The sequence below is a fragment of the Phaethon aethereus genome (assembly GCF_964289735.1).
Source record: "Phaethon aethereus genome assembly, chromosome: 2".
Lineage (NCBI taxonomy): Eukaryota > Metazoa > Chordata > Aves > Phaethontiformes > Phaethontidae > Phaethon > Phaethon aethereus.
Genome location: NC_138582.1, coordinates 116,547,837 through 116,562,408, shown reverse-complemented (window position 1 = coordinate 116,562,408; position 14,572 = coordinate 116,547,837). Strand labels below are relative to the sequence as shown.

The following is a 14,572-nucleotide window of genomic DNA, read 5'->3' as shown; positions in this document are numbered from 1 at the left end:
CTGCAAATTTTAGTTTTCAATGACATTATAGCAGAAATTAGATAAACTGTCTCATTGAAATAGTCATATTACTTGAAAGAAAATAATACACCCCAAAATGCACCAGATGCAGCAAAAGCACCTGTTTCCCAAACAAGTGTAGCTAAGAAATTTGTCTATCCCTTGCTCCCTTCGAATTGAAGGGGAACTTCATGCCAACCGTCTAACACAGCGTGACTGGGTGAGAATATATTAACAAAAAAAAGCTCTACATAAAGCAGTTTCTGTTATTAATTGTGCCCCACCATGCTGGTAGGTGCTGTATGAACGGAGCAGAGATGTCTATGCTCAGAAGTGCTTACAAGGTGAACAAAACCTGGCTCTTCTGAGGTGTTTCCTTCTGCTTGTCAAAAGCCAGTTACCCCAGCTGTCACCCAGTCTGCAATGTTCCTCTGCCCATTACTCTGGGTACCACTGGCATAGGGAGGACTTCAGGTGTGCTTTTCTTTTCGTGGGGGTGAAGCCAGACTCATTGTGAAGGGGGGAGGAAAGCCCCGCAGCCCCCACGGCCACAGCGACCTCAGTGGGACATGGGCGCACGTACGCTGCGCCCCAAGGAGGTGAGACGGGGCCGGGGAGGTGGAAGGCGGCAGGCATGCATGTCGTGTGGCACGTGCTTTGTCTCCGTGCTCAGCCTTGCCGTTCTCTACACGGTTATCTACGGGGTCTGGCTGTCTCAGCCGGCGGCGGCGGGAGGCCCGAGCATAGCTCCAGGGGCGCGGGGGGGGCACGCACCGTGCTTCGCCCCCTCCTGCGCAGCCTCCCGCTCCTTACCCAGGGCCCGGTTCCCCGCGGAGCTCTGGATGCCCCCGTCCCCCTGGGAGGACACTGGCCGAGATGCTCTCCAGGTATCAGCCATAAGCACTGGAGGGAACCGGGTCAGGGAGCATTAAAGGCGCAAACCGCATCGGCCCAGAGCCTGGCAGAAGTAGCCAGGTAGCAAACCTACGTCTGTCATCAGAGCGTGTGGCTTCCGTCCTCCTCCGAAACACCCGAGGAAAAAAAGCAGTTTTGCACCAGGTTCCAGCCAAGCTTTTGGCGTAAGATTCAGCACATGGTATGGTTATGTCTAGCGTGCTGTGGCACAGCACAGCCGGCAGGCAGAGCACAGCAGGCCGCAGCGCTTCCCAGGTTGCAAAACCTGCCTGAAAAGCGGGGCGAGAGGGTGCCCTGTCAGCTCCCCGGCGCTGCGGCTAGGCCTGTGCTAGATGCTAGCATGCTTTAAAGCCGGTGCACATATTTACTGATTTAAAACTAGCTCCGGTACATCTGCTGCGCGCTACAGTCAGCGCCGCGACAGCAGGTATAAATATACTCCTTTGTGAAATGCCTGGGGCGGGTGGGTGGGTGGGTTGGCTCTCTCCTTCGCTCGCATTACAGGTTGTCCTGAGCTGGTGTGTAGAAGGAAGCTTCGGAGAACTGAATTAGCTGATAATATTCTGTTAAGCTACTCACTAAGGAAAAATGAAAATTTTTTTTTGTATGTTAATTTCCCCTCCTCCCTACCCAAATCAGGGATGACTATGGGCAAGGGAAGAAACATGTTCTCTACCTTGTATATCACTGAAAAGGATGTAATTTCCTGCACTAGTGAACCACTCTGTGCCTCTCTGGAGAGGGTCAGAACTGAGATCTGTGGGCTTTGGTAACAGGGGTTCACCATCCAGAAGTCTTCACCTTTGCCCCTTTCAAGAACATCCCCAGGACAATCTGGTCCACGACTCTGGAAACTCCCTTTAATAGGTTGGCTGGAGCTGCAGAAAGTATTTAAAGCAGCTGGGGACAAAGGTCATGTCAGGTTTGGTAATACTGACCAACGTTGTGAATCTGCTATGCTGTCGCTGAGAGCGACGGATGCACCCCTGCAAACTGCCATGCTCGGAAACAAGGCGGCTGCCTTCCCCACGAGTCAGGGCTTCCCATCATCTCCTGCCTGTCCTACACAAGAACACACTGCCCTAGAAATGATAAAAGTATAAATGAGTAATCTAAGAGCTGAATTTGACAGGAAAAGAGAGAACACTGTAGGCAGTTCTCTGTAATAAATTATGTTTCTGCAGACTGAGAGGTTAGGAGTAGTGATGAATCTAGTCAAAACCTGAAATTGCAGTCACTTCGACAATGGTCTTTTATCTTCCCTCAGCTGATGAAACAGCTTCAAACTTTGCCAGGTCCTCCTCCCACTTTTCCTTGAGAGTCAGTATCACTTCCATCTTATTTCAACTGAGCTTCAGCCAACTGTCATTAATTCAGATTCGTGCTGCTGCCAAATGTCGGGAGAGACGGGTGATGGTTGTGTCTGCTTCTGATGAAAATGAGAGGTAGAGCTGAATGTCATCAGCCTACACTGTAGATCACGTTAGATCACAACTTCTCCCAGTAGCAGCTGCACAGAGATAATGAATAAAAAATAAGCGATCACAGGGAGCCTCATAGGGCTTTCTGCAACTGAGAGCACCTCACAAAAGGGAGGATGGCTTCCAGCAATCCTTACAGAGACCTTTGAGAAAAATGAGGGAAAATTCCCTATGTTTTTGCTAGGTCCTGTAACTTCTGCCTGCTCAGCAGTGCCCAAAGCAATTGGGAGGCCACAAGAAGTATCTGGCTTTTGGGTGTTACTTTGTAGAGATCAACAGTCAATTTTAATAGCTCTATTTCCATGGTAATAGCCATTAAACTGTGTTTAGGGGGTCTAAGAGCGTCAGGCTTAGTAAGCTTACCTCTCCTTGTCAGTGATATTTTCCCAAGGAGAAATGCTAAGTATCAGCCAGTAGTTGACAAGTATGTAGAAGATCTATGGAATAGGAATCATGTTTCTCATCTGTAAAGAAATCAGAGTTCTCTAGAGCATAAAAATACACCCCAGATAACACCAAAGGTCTCTTTCTCACAGGTATCACTGACAATGAGGGGAATCAACATTCTCATAGCAGTGATGGCAAAGCAACATGGTGCCATCAGAAAAACTATGTACGTTCTCCCAAAGCTGACTCAAAGCCTGAGCTGGATGTGGGGTTGGGATTTTGAATTTTGCAGCAAGGTTCAAAGGGTCAGGCTGTCAACTGAGCAGTCAAGCACCATGGAGGTCCTTGACTGCACAGGCAAGGCTCTGATCCTCCTATGCTCTGTTGAGGGTGTGGGAAGAAAAGGCAGAGGATGAAATAATAGAAATGACCTTTCAAGATCTCAACACAACTTTAGCGCAACTGGATTTCATTTCAGAAGTTTTCTTGTTTAAAAAGCTATCACTGTTAATCTAAACCAATGTCGCTTAAGTATTTCCTTGTCAAAGTATTTGGTTGTCCTCCTAAGCAATTTAATGATTCTTTTCCCCCTTAAGATTTAAACAGCAGGTTTTATAACTTGCACTGGGCCATCTGCCTTAAGTATGCAGTGTGTGCATATCCTTTCCCACTAGGATGAATCAGCCTGCTGCAATAGATCCTAAAATATGACACATACATGCAACAAAATGTTATAAATGTGCAATGACTTTTAGGAATGTATTCACTGAAAATCATACAACCCCCCAAAGCTCCTGAGACGGCTGCTTAGACCTGAGGACTGTGGGCAGGGTGTCCTGACACCACTGACAGGGCACGTGACTTCTCAGAAGCCATTTCAAAATTCTGCCAGACTTCCTCTCTTTGCTGCCCATCCAGTTTCTGTGCTGGTGAACATGGCGTCACCACCTCCTGGGTCTCCATCGTTATGTCCATTGCTGAACTTAGACATATGCACGTGCATGAGATACATCAAGGACTGTGGCAAATCGAAGCAGCTGTGTCTCGAGAGCTGCAGAAGTCAATTGTCTTTCTAGGAGGACTTCTCTGAGGGAATCAGACAACTCAGGATGTTTCTGGACAGGGCAAAAATGCAGGAAGATTTGAAGACTCATCATTTCACAACTTTGCTTTTCACTTTGTTCTTTTCTCTCAGTCTCTGCTTCTTTCTGGGACCACAGGACTTTCCCTTGAAATTTCTTCAGGCTACAAAACGCATTAAAATGATACAGCTTCCTCTTATTCACACTTACAGGTCACTTATGTAAGAAATGGGAAAGAATAAGAAGGTCTTTACATGGTTCATGTGCAGAAGATGGGAAAAATATGGGCCAAGGCATCATAAAACAAATGGAGGCAACCCAAAGTGGCTAAAGGCAGCAGATATCTCCTTTATGGCAGGTCACCTGCAGAAGATAAAACTGTCGTAAAAAGGGATCTATCTATTATGGATCTGTTATTCGTCATGTTTTATGAAGGGAGAACTCATATTTGGAGACTGTATGTGATCATTAACCAATGCCAAAGTTTAACATAAATGTCAGAGTTGTAGGACATTTTTAAGTTCAGCTCCTGGTTTTGATTGCAGCTTTAGCAAGTTTTCACTTTGGCCACCTCTTTGCCTTTCCCTTTCCTTTAATCTGTATTTAAAACTAGAAGTCACTGTGTCATACGTGAAGAAGAACAGTGTTATGTAGGCACTACAGCAAATAAGAAAAATGAAATAGCTGTTCACTTAATACTGAAACTAGAGAAAGGTACATGGAAAATGCCATACTCTTTGAAGCATAGGAAATATATGTGCCTTTTCTTCTCGCCCTTTTGAAGGCATTGCTCCTTCAATTGCAGCAGACATTACAAAGGATAATGGATAATAAACAAGATTCACGTTCTTGGCACTCAGTCAATTAAAAGAAATACCAATTGCGTTCTGTGAATATTCCCATGGTGCCAAACCATCAGAGGAGTTGGTGAGTAGGAGGAGTGAAGGTGTGATAATTGAAAGAATTGCTACTTGATAAGTCACAGGAGCTAATGTGTTAGCTCAGTGTGTGGGGAAGCTGGGACGTTCCCAGCTGCCGCAAAAACTGGGTGTATGTGATCCCTGGCACCACTCATTGGGACAAGATGAATCACAAGTGCTTTGGTAGTGAGCTACCATGTCACAGTGAGCCAGATGGAGGTGGTTACTTCCCTGATTGATTGCCTTGTGGACTACCAAGGGCTTTTCCAGCAGGCTAATGCCTTTCTGTTGGCACTCAAGCGCCCGGGAGCCGCGTGTCCGCTTGGGTCAGCACCGTGGAGGAATTCCTGCCTTTCGGGTGTGTGGCCACACCACAGAGGGAGAGGGAAGTAAATAAAGGAGCAAGGGGGAGCAGGCGACCACAACATGCACCGAAATCACACTGGCTTCCGATGCCTCCCTAATAGATGTTGCTGCTAATGAATTTTCAGGCACGTGCTGAGTTAACGGGGGTGAGCAACATTGAAACATCCTTTAGTTAAACCCGGTGCTTTACAAAGGCTAATTGAAAAAGGAAGGAGCAGCTGGGGGCGGGGGGAAGAACAAGGCGGAAGAGGGGGTGGAGGGAGAGAACAGCTCTATTTTTCAAGTGCTGAATATGAAATCCCTGCAACAGATGAGTTTACATGCAAGCCTGCACCTCATCAGGGCAAAGACACAGTGAGTGGAGTCAAGTAATTTTCCTCCGCACACAGCATCCCCAGCCCCTTACCCTGCCCAGCCAGCTTTCTCAACTGTGAGCTTTAGAATATAAACAGCCAATAAGTAAGGACAATAACTGTAGTTCCTGCTGAGAGCTAACTCTGCCTGTCATGCATTTGCTGGGTCCTAATACAGGACAGTGAATAAAGCTTCATTACAGAACAATGGAGTTAGCTGCCAGAGCCTACAGATTTGAATAAACAACAAATAAGCAACATCTGCTCCAGCATATGTGTATGGTAAAAAAAAGTCACAAAATAAAAGAATTTGTAAATGCCAAAAGCAACACTAAACTGCCAGTGCTACTGTAGAGTGAATTTTTAATTGCACATGCATACAGGCAGGCTGTGGGTATTAGTCTCACATATGTCTGGTTGCTGCCAACCTGGGAGTATAGATGAATTTAATTAAATAAGGATTATCCCTTCTCCCCAGTACAATTACTTATTTATAACAATGATAAAATTGCCTAATAAAAAAGATTGTAATATTTTTTAAAACAGAGCTAGAAAACACTCTGCTTTCCCTGTAAGTCATTCAGGGATGTTAGGGGGGTTTGAGTGTCTTTTAAAATTAAGTCTCAGCATTCTGCCAAGAGAGAGGGAAAAAAAGCCTTATCATAAAGCCTACTGCAGTTAAACAGCCAGAATCTACATTACAGAGAAATATAAAGAAGACACACAGCAGCCAGGGAATTGGCTTTCATGGGGAGTGTAGAAAATTAAGCAATTGGACTAAAATTGAGGCCAGGCTATGGAGCCAAGGGACAATACCACTGGGACAAGTACTTCCATAAGTCACCCATCTCTAATATGCTCCATCTAGGCAAAGCAGTCTGTTCCTATCTATTTCTTCTCATAGCAGGCACCTCGTACTTCCCTGCTCAGGTGAGCTCCCATTTCATCAGGGTCATGTCAGGCGCTCACATCTTCATCATCACTCACACCCTTTCCAACAGAGCCTGCAACCACATGAGACGGGGCCCTTATGGTATCAGGCACTGCATGAGCCCTGAAAAATAGTCAGCTGTGCCCCAAGGAATTTGGATGGCAAATCTAAATTCAGGCGTGTTCTCCTTGGAGCTGAAGTTTTCCTTGAGTAGGCTCCTGATGGACTCTATTCCCCACTCACTCCTGCTTTCAGGACCCCTGCTTATAGGTCTGAGTCACATTCTGCTGAATTTGGTAGCAACCTTCTTAAGAGCTAGGTATTATTCACTATGCACAATATTAATTCATAACTGGCAATTTTTAGACTGTTTCCATGATGCCAGCAAGTTTGAAGTTGCAATGAAACTCCCATGGGTATGGAGGGGTACGCCATTCAAGAGCGGTGGGAAAAAGAATATGAAAAAAGCCTGTAAAAAAAAAAAGCTGGAAATATCCACCCTAAGTTTAGGCCAAGCATCAGTGACACTAAAACAACAGAGAAAAAGAGGGGGGAGTGGGGGGTGGAACACAGTGTTTAAACAAAACTCTAAAATACTATTGTGGACTGCAAAGGCATAAATCTTACATAAATGCAGTTTACTTGTATGATTTTTATTGATCACTTAACTGGGTAACAGTCTTACCAAAATTAAAAACAATTAACTACTTTCTGCATTTTCTGTCACAGAGTTACTACTAAATATGTGCTTATTCCCATGTCTTAAAAGGGTACCCAGGGCACAGGGCTTTTTTCCCTTACATTGCGATTGATATAACTATACATTTGCTAAATCCTTTAACTATTGCCCTTCATCATTAAATAATGATTAAAATAATTTTTTAGAGGTGAACAAAGAACAAAAAAACCCAGTTGTGGGTATGCTATTACATTCAGAATTTTTTTCCCCACTGGGTTTTGTCCACATTCTCTTTTTACCATTTCTCACTGAATGTTTGTCCAAATGGTGTTTTTCACTGCATCAGTCCTGGGGAACTGCTAATCTTTGTTATAGATACTGCTATGAGCAAGACTACTGGTATGGGGCTCGTCTTTGGTCATGAAGATCAAGACATCCATCAGGAAACAAAATCAAAGTAACCTCATGTAACTCATGTGACAAATCACACTGTTTGAATAGCAACAAGCACCTGACATCAAACCCCAAGTCACTGGAGCCACATGTTGACAGACTGGACACATACAACCCTGCCAGAAGACGTGGCAAGAGCAGCTGAGTGCCATAGGTATGCAATCTATCTACACAGTTAAAAAAAACAACCTAGCAAAACAAAAAATGTATGCTTACAGATCATTTGAAAACAAAAATAACCCCTCCAGAACTAAGGAATTAATTATTTACTCCATCACCTTTACTCAGCTGTAGCATTTACCAAAAAACCTGCACACTTTGACTTGTGTCACTGCCTTTAACAGGCACATGATTTCACTCCTGCAAATCCAGCTGTCACTCCAGCCAATGGCATCTGTGAACGACCAGCACCAGCAGATATCTGAATTTTTTTTTAGATATCTATGTATGAACATGGGTTGCTTAATTATTTGTGCTGGCTCCCCAAAATTGATATAATGTAGTCCTCAAAAGATGAAGGCTCACCAAACTTTCACCTTTGTCCCTTGCTGTCTGCTTCTTGCTACTTGCTACTTTTTAGTTCTTTCACATTAAATTTATGTCCCATTAAAAAAATCAAACCTGCCAGTCCTGCTCCAAGCACTGGTTGGAAAGGGTCACTAGAGAGCAATGCCAAGTGTTGCCTGCTCTGGAGGCTGAACAGCCGTTCCTCCAATACCACCACCCCTGCCAGCAAATGCTTCTCAGGATCCAAACTGAGATTGCCCCAAATGACAGCATAACATCTGGTCTAACAGCTTTGCTTTTAATCCTTTCATAGGAAATAAGTTATCTGAGGAGTCTAACACATGATTCAATGCTATGTCAGCTCATGTGGTGATAATCAATGTGATATAGGAGACTCGGATGAGGGGGTAGAGGCCATGCTGTCACCAGAACATCCTGGTTGCACAGTCCTGGTCAAGTTGGGTACAGAGTGGCTGCAGAGTCACTATCTCCAGTCTCGCAGTCAACTTATCTCCTTTGAATCTGAGAGTTGGTGGATAAGATGTCGTCTGAGTCTGGCAAATAATTCACCCCGGGGAAGCAAAGCTTTGGTGTCGCTTGGAGGAGTAGAGACGTCTGCATCAGGCAGGGAGCCCACATGCTCAAAGTTGTGCACATGAGGTACCCATCTCATGTTTCTCCCCGACAAGCGGAGTATATTTTACAGCCCTGTGATTTATCAAGTCATACAATCTAGGCTGCCATGTCTAGAATAATGCATCCAAATGCCAGAGGTGATGGGAGGAGAGAGGGAAAACGTATTGTTAGGATAAGCTTTAGAAGCAGCTACATGGGAATAGTGTTTTAAAACCAAAACTGGCAAATTGTTTATTTCTTAACACTCACCTAAAGTGGTGTCAGGAGCATTTCCACATGGGGTTTCATCCTCAAAACTCTGAATCTGAAAAGAAAATGAAGAGAGGAGGGAAAATTCTTATTGATGATAATGATTATGAGTGTATGCTTTATTATGAGGGAGGTTAGAGGGAAAAAAAAAAATCTGGACATTTCAAAGTGAAAACATAAAATCTTTCAGATGGTTCCTTTTTGGTTGTCTCCTCTAAAGCTGAATGCTTTACTAAGACATACAGGCTGCTTTGGGACTATAAATTTGCTGTGCTGGAGATCTCCGAAAGACACCCTCTTCCCCACTGAGGCTGATCATCAGGTCCATGCTCTGGCTCTTGAGTCAGCTGTGCCGACACGAAGGCTGAAACAAACCTTTCACAGAAAAATACACCCTTAGAAGGACTTGGAAAGATAAATATCTGTTCTTTGAGAAGAATGCCACCACCTTAACCTCACCTTTTCCAATGTTTTAAAAAATGGAAATCTTTTTTAAGCCTCTCAACTTTTCCAGCCGCTCGCTGCTCCCTCCCTTCCTTCCCTTCTTTCCTCCCTCCCTTCCCTTCTTTCCTCCCTCCCATGCTCCATATGTTTTCAGGGGGCTGCCAACCATCCCATTTCTCTTCCTTTTTTTGATTCTTACAGTTCAGCCTAATTTTTTTACTCCTTCCTTTTCTTCATTCTTAAGGATGGATGGAAAGGGAAGAGTATTCCTGTCAGCATCCTGGTGGAGTCTGTATGATAGCCCTTTTTCTGCAGTAGTACAGCCAGGAAAACTCCTGCTCGCACAACTCTAGATGTAAGCAAGGGACTGGCAGGTATCCTGGTCTCTGCTACTTCATGTTGAACCCTCACCGACAACCCACTGTTGCTAAAACATACAGAGAACTGAATATCATGGACTTTGCAGACTGGATATGAGAACAAGCTGCTGTTCTGAGTTATTCTGGTTTTAAGATGCTGAGCTTACAGAGCGATAAAATATTTTAAACACTGCTATAAAACCAAAGCTAATTTTGTGATGCAACTTTCTGAAAGAGCACACCAGAAAATGTGCTTAGGGGAAAAAAGATAGGGGAAAAAAACCATCCCTGGTTAATGACTGGATCTGTAAGAATATCCTTTACCATATGTATTACTGTTCCTGCAACTTCCTCTATAAAAAACCCACAACCTTGCACTGCATAAAACACACTAGCGTCTTACACTATCATACTGGCTGAATGGATCCTACCTCAGTAACTTCAGTGCCAACTTTTTTGACAGTATCCTAACACAGTCTATTTAAAATAATCAAAACCCCAATGACTACAGCAAGCCCTACTGTTTTTCCCCATAATGCTGCCACATGGTGTTTGAAGTAATTTGCTCTAGCTTCCATCCTGAAAAAGATAATCCAAACCTATGCCATAAATATGAGTGGAGATACACTGCTAGCAAGCAATACACAAAAACCCACCTCACCTCTTCCATTTCAAATGAGTCTGGCAGCTTGCAGTTTAGGTCAGCCACTTTTTTGAGCCTGTGGGGCACAAGCAAAGGTGGCTTCTTTCCTGTCCTGTCTTTGGCAGGCACCTCACACGCAGGAGACAGGTGGGGCTGTTCTGCAACTGGGTGCGACGAAGTCCAGGTTTCCCCCGATGGAGTCGGTGAACACTGGGACCTTGTGGGGTATGCTGAGACACCTTTGTCTCTGGGGGTTTGCTCCTGGGGCAGACAGCCCAATGTAACACATGCAGAAAAGCCCTCCTGGACTGTTCCCCTCTCAGCAATATCTTTAAAAGAACAGGGTTGTTGTTTCTTGCCAGGCAAGTCGGCTTCCCCAAGTGCCAGCGAGCCCTGTTTCAACAGCACTGTCTGTCGAGAAGCCCTTTTCAGGAGCTGACCTATTCTTCTCTGCTTTGCTCGTGTGACCACAGGTCTGCTCTTCACTGCACCCAAGAGACCAGTCTCATTCCTGACAGCGTCCTGTGCTTTGGCCTGTTGAGTGTTGACGTCGGTCAGCAAAGACGAGAGCGCACTGGTTACATGGTCAAGAACTTCCAGCTGTCGAAAACGTTCTTAAGTTTGGCAGAATGGAAGGAAACATAATTATTAAAAAAGAAAATCTGAAATGATTTGTTACAATGATTATTCAAACTTGTTAGTAAGACACAGACTAAGTACCTCGTTCAAAAGTACCTAAATTTTTCCCTTTGCTTCCAGAGGATCCATTCAGGCTACATACAGATATCATTGCATAGTTTTTCATATGAGACAAACACAAACCCGTACGCAATGCTGAATTCATTGGGTCAAGTGCAGCTGGATACTGCTATGTGTGAATAAAGGTTACAGAATCCAGCCTGAAATTCTCTGTCTGTCTGGGCCAGACTTGGATGCCATTTTTGAGGACTTATTAAAATCCATGTGAATAAAGTTATTAAAATCTGATCTCAAATGTTTACAGCTGGCAGCTGTCCAGGATAACTGCAAAATGCATATAGCCATTAACTAGTAAAAATTGACCACAGAAGCTATGTTCTCGTTTTCATTGCAGCACAAAGCAAAATACTTATCTCACAGAAACCCATAGCTGATGTTGCATAAAGGTTCCCAGATTTTTTTCATTGCACTAACCTCTGTAATTTCTTCCATGGTATAACATCTAAAGAGAAGCAAATAATGTTTTCTCTAAGGGATCCTGGAGAATTCCATCACTGCAGCACTATGAAGTTATTCATACAAAGAAGTGCAACACTTTTTCTTGCACATCGTGTCTGTACCTATCCTGAGGCAATGAGTATGTCACCAGGACTTCCTTGAGAGATTCACTGAGGACAGTAGATGGCAAAATGCTAACGTTCTTGGCTGCTGTTTCTCTTAGAAAGCAGGCAAACTTACTGCATGCAGCCTGCATGGGATCACCCTGCATGGCTCGACCTTAAGGAGAAGGAGCTGTGGCACTGAGAAGCTGGTAAACAGCTGGATATCTGCACGGCTCGGCCTTGAGGAGAAGGAGCTGTGGTAAACAACTAAGAAGAAGCGAGGAAAACAGGAACGCAAGCAGCGAATCCTGACTGTGTGAGGGGCGCGTGGACAGCGCGTGATATTTTGTATATAGCCAATTGCAATAATGTGTGTAACAAGCTGTAACCAATCATGAGTGTGTGCGCAGTGACTAAGCGAAATTTATGATATATATTGGAGTCAGACAAGACAATAAACGGCTTCAGAATATAACTCTCATAGAGTTGTGAAGTCCATCCTTCTCCCGCAGTTGGTAATGCTGCTTCACTTACAATTAAACTACAAGAAGATATTTAACGTGGATCTGAGTTGGTCCTTTGCATCGGGGACCAATACCATGACATATAGTTCCTAATAGTTTCTATATCTCAAGAATACTCTTTTTTTTTTTCCCCCTCAGACATTGTCTTATTTTTAACTCTGGAGGAAAACGTGGCCACTGCTGCCAGCTTTTGAGACATGGTCAAAGGTTTCATTCAATGATGTTTAAAGGAGTTATCTGATCTATCAGCACACACATTACACAGTGTTGTATAGTTTCTATTTGCATAAATTTGGGGTGTCAATAATTTTTGATTTTGTACATCCACTGTGCTACCACGTGCTCTCCATGTAAAGCACATTTTCTCCTCATTATTTCATCTGGCTCCCACTACGTCAGGCCATAAAATGCCAAGTGCTAATCTCCTTTGAGTGACAATGGCACAGAAGTCCGGTCCTTCTTTTGATTTGAACCAGAACCAAGCATGCTGCAATTTGAAATAGTTTTTACACACTGTTTAGCTTTTGTAAATTATTTCAAAGACGTTGGGACACCTAAAGAACAGATCAAACAATGAGAGAAATGATAAATGAACAACATAAAAAATCTCCTCACTCACTCATGCACAATGTAATAAATACACAAGTCATCAAGAAATTATGTCAGGGATAGCCTTGCTTCGTGGACTATTTCTCTCCAGGCAAGCAGTCCCTTCAGTTTCTAGGCGTGCTCCCCAAGGGTTGCACCTCAAATAGACAAGAGGCTGATAAGGTCTCTTCAGGCCCTGCAGCCTGCTGCAGAATAGTCTAAAACTGTAGCACAGATGAGATATTGAAGGACATAAACACGGATTAATTTTCACTAGAAACTTCAGCCGAAACAGCAAATGGCCATGCTGCAAACAAAATCAATGAATCTTCAATAGAATCTGTATCTTTCATAGGGCTTCTAACAATGTTATGATCAACTGTTTTATCATCTGGGAGGGGAAACTCACAGTTTTGTTCCTCCTTCCTTAAATCTGGTATTACATAGGCTGACATAGTTATCTACATGAAAGATGTGGAAAGTCGTCAGTAGGCCCACAGTGGAATGAAGGAACACAGAACATTTCCAGAGCCATTTCAATAATTTTTCACAGCAAATGGCAGAATTTGGAAAAAAAATCAAAATTTTCAGTAGGATGATCAAGACATCTAAAATTTCTCAGTTTTTCTTGGGAAAAGTAAAAATGAAATTTCAGCATTGTCTGCTTTGTCATATATTAAAACATATTCATTTTTTTAGATTGTTTCAACTCGAGTCTTGGCAATACTGCCTTTTCTTGAATCAAAACTGTACTTCAGAGAATACATTTAGCAATTTACATTTCATTTCTCTTCTAGGGGTGGATTTACTGGCTGACATATATGTCTCCTAGCTGACCTGTGGTGGTCTCAGGGCAACCATGTATCATGGGAAATGGTGTCTACCTAATCCACTCATCTCACAGAGGAGAGTGAGACTTGAACTACAGCTCCAGTGAGGGGCTTGCAGCAGCTGAGACAGACAGAAACAAGTGTGAAAAATCCACAGAAACAAGACACCAAACCCCAAGTAGATTTAGATATGGCAGTATGGAAAGGTGGTACTGAAATGTGGTGGGGTTTTTTTTATTATTATTAAGTGTCAGACGGAAACATTTCAATGTTTCTGAACTAAGGTGTTCAGAAACTTGATGTTTTCAAAGAACTTGCGGGTCAACATGTTCAGAAATATAATCACTTTTCACTTAACATAACTTCTGATTGTCAAGTGACTTTATTTCTTCAATTAGGAAGTCAAATATTAATTCTATTGTGGTCAGTAAAATTTTCACCACTGGCAGATGATGGGGATAAGCTTTTCTTTTGCATTTGGGTGAGAAACCAAAGGGGTGACTTATATTTTTGAAAACACATCTTGTTTTTGTGAACTGAACCTTTTGAAAAATCTCTTTGACAGTGCTAGGGAACCAGCACCAAGCAAGGAGACAATTAACAAATAACTCTATAACAATCCACAGGCATTTAAAAAAGTCAGATTAGCAGTGAAGCAGACCTAGAAAACTATTTTCATGACAAGCAGGGAAGAGTCAAACAGAAACAGGAAAGGACTGCACTAGGAAACGAATGAAATGTGAGAGTGGAGAGGGATCACTCTGCTATGGAATTCCTCAGTCTCACCTCCCTCTCCTCCTTCTTTCCTTCAAGTTTGTTGTCTTCCATGTTGTACCTATAATCCTCCTTATCTCTCACTTCCTCAGAGTAACAGGTCATACTAAAAAAATTAACTTTCTGTGCTGATCCAGAGAATAGGAGAAA

General features: G+C 43.3%; 1 protein-coding gene across 1 annotated transcript in view; it reads right to left on the bottom strand.

Moving 5' to 3' along the window:
- The window catches only part of ITPRID1 (ITPR interacting domain containing 1), a gene marked incomplete at both ends in the record, with an annotated part of 52,136 nt that overhangs the window by 15,225 nt on the left and 22,339 nt on the right, over nucleotides 1-14,572 (bottom strand). Inside the window, 2 exon segments of the mRNA XM_081996469.1 lie at nucleotides 8,960-9,014; nucleotides 10,424-11,019. Coding sequence (XP_081852595.1) covers nucleotides 8,960-9,014; nucleotides 10,424-11,019 — 651 coding nt within the window.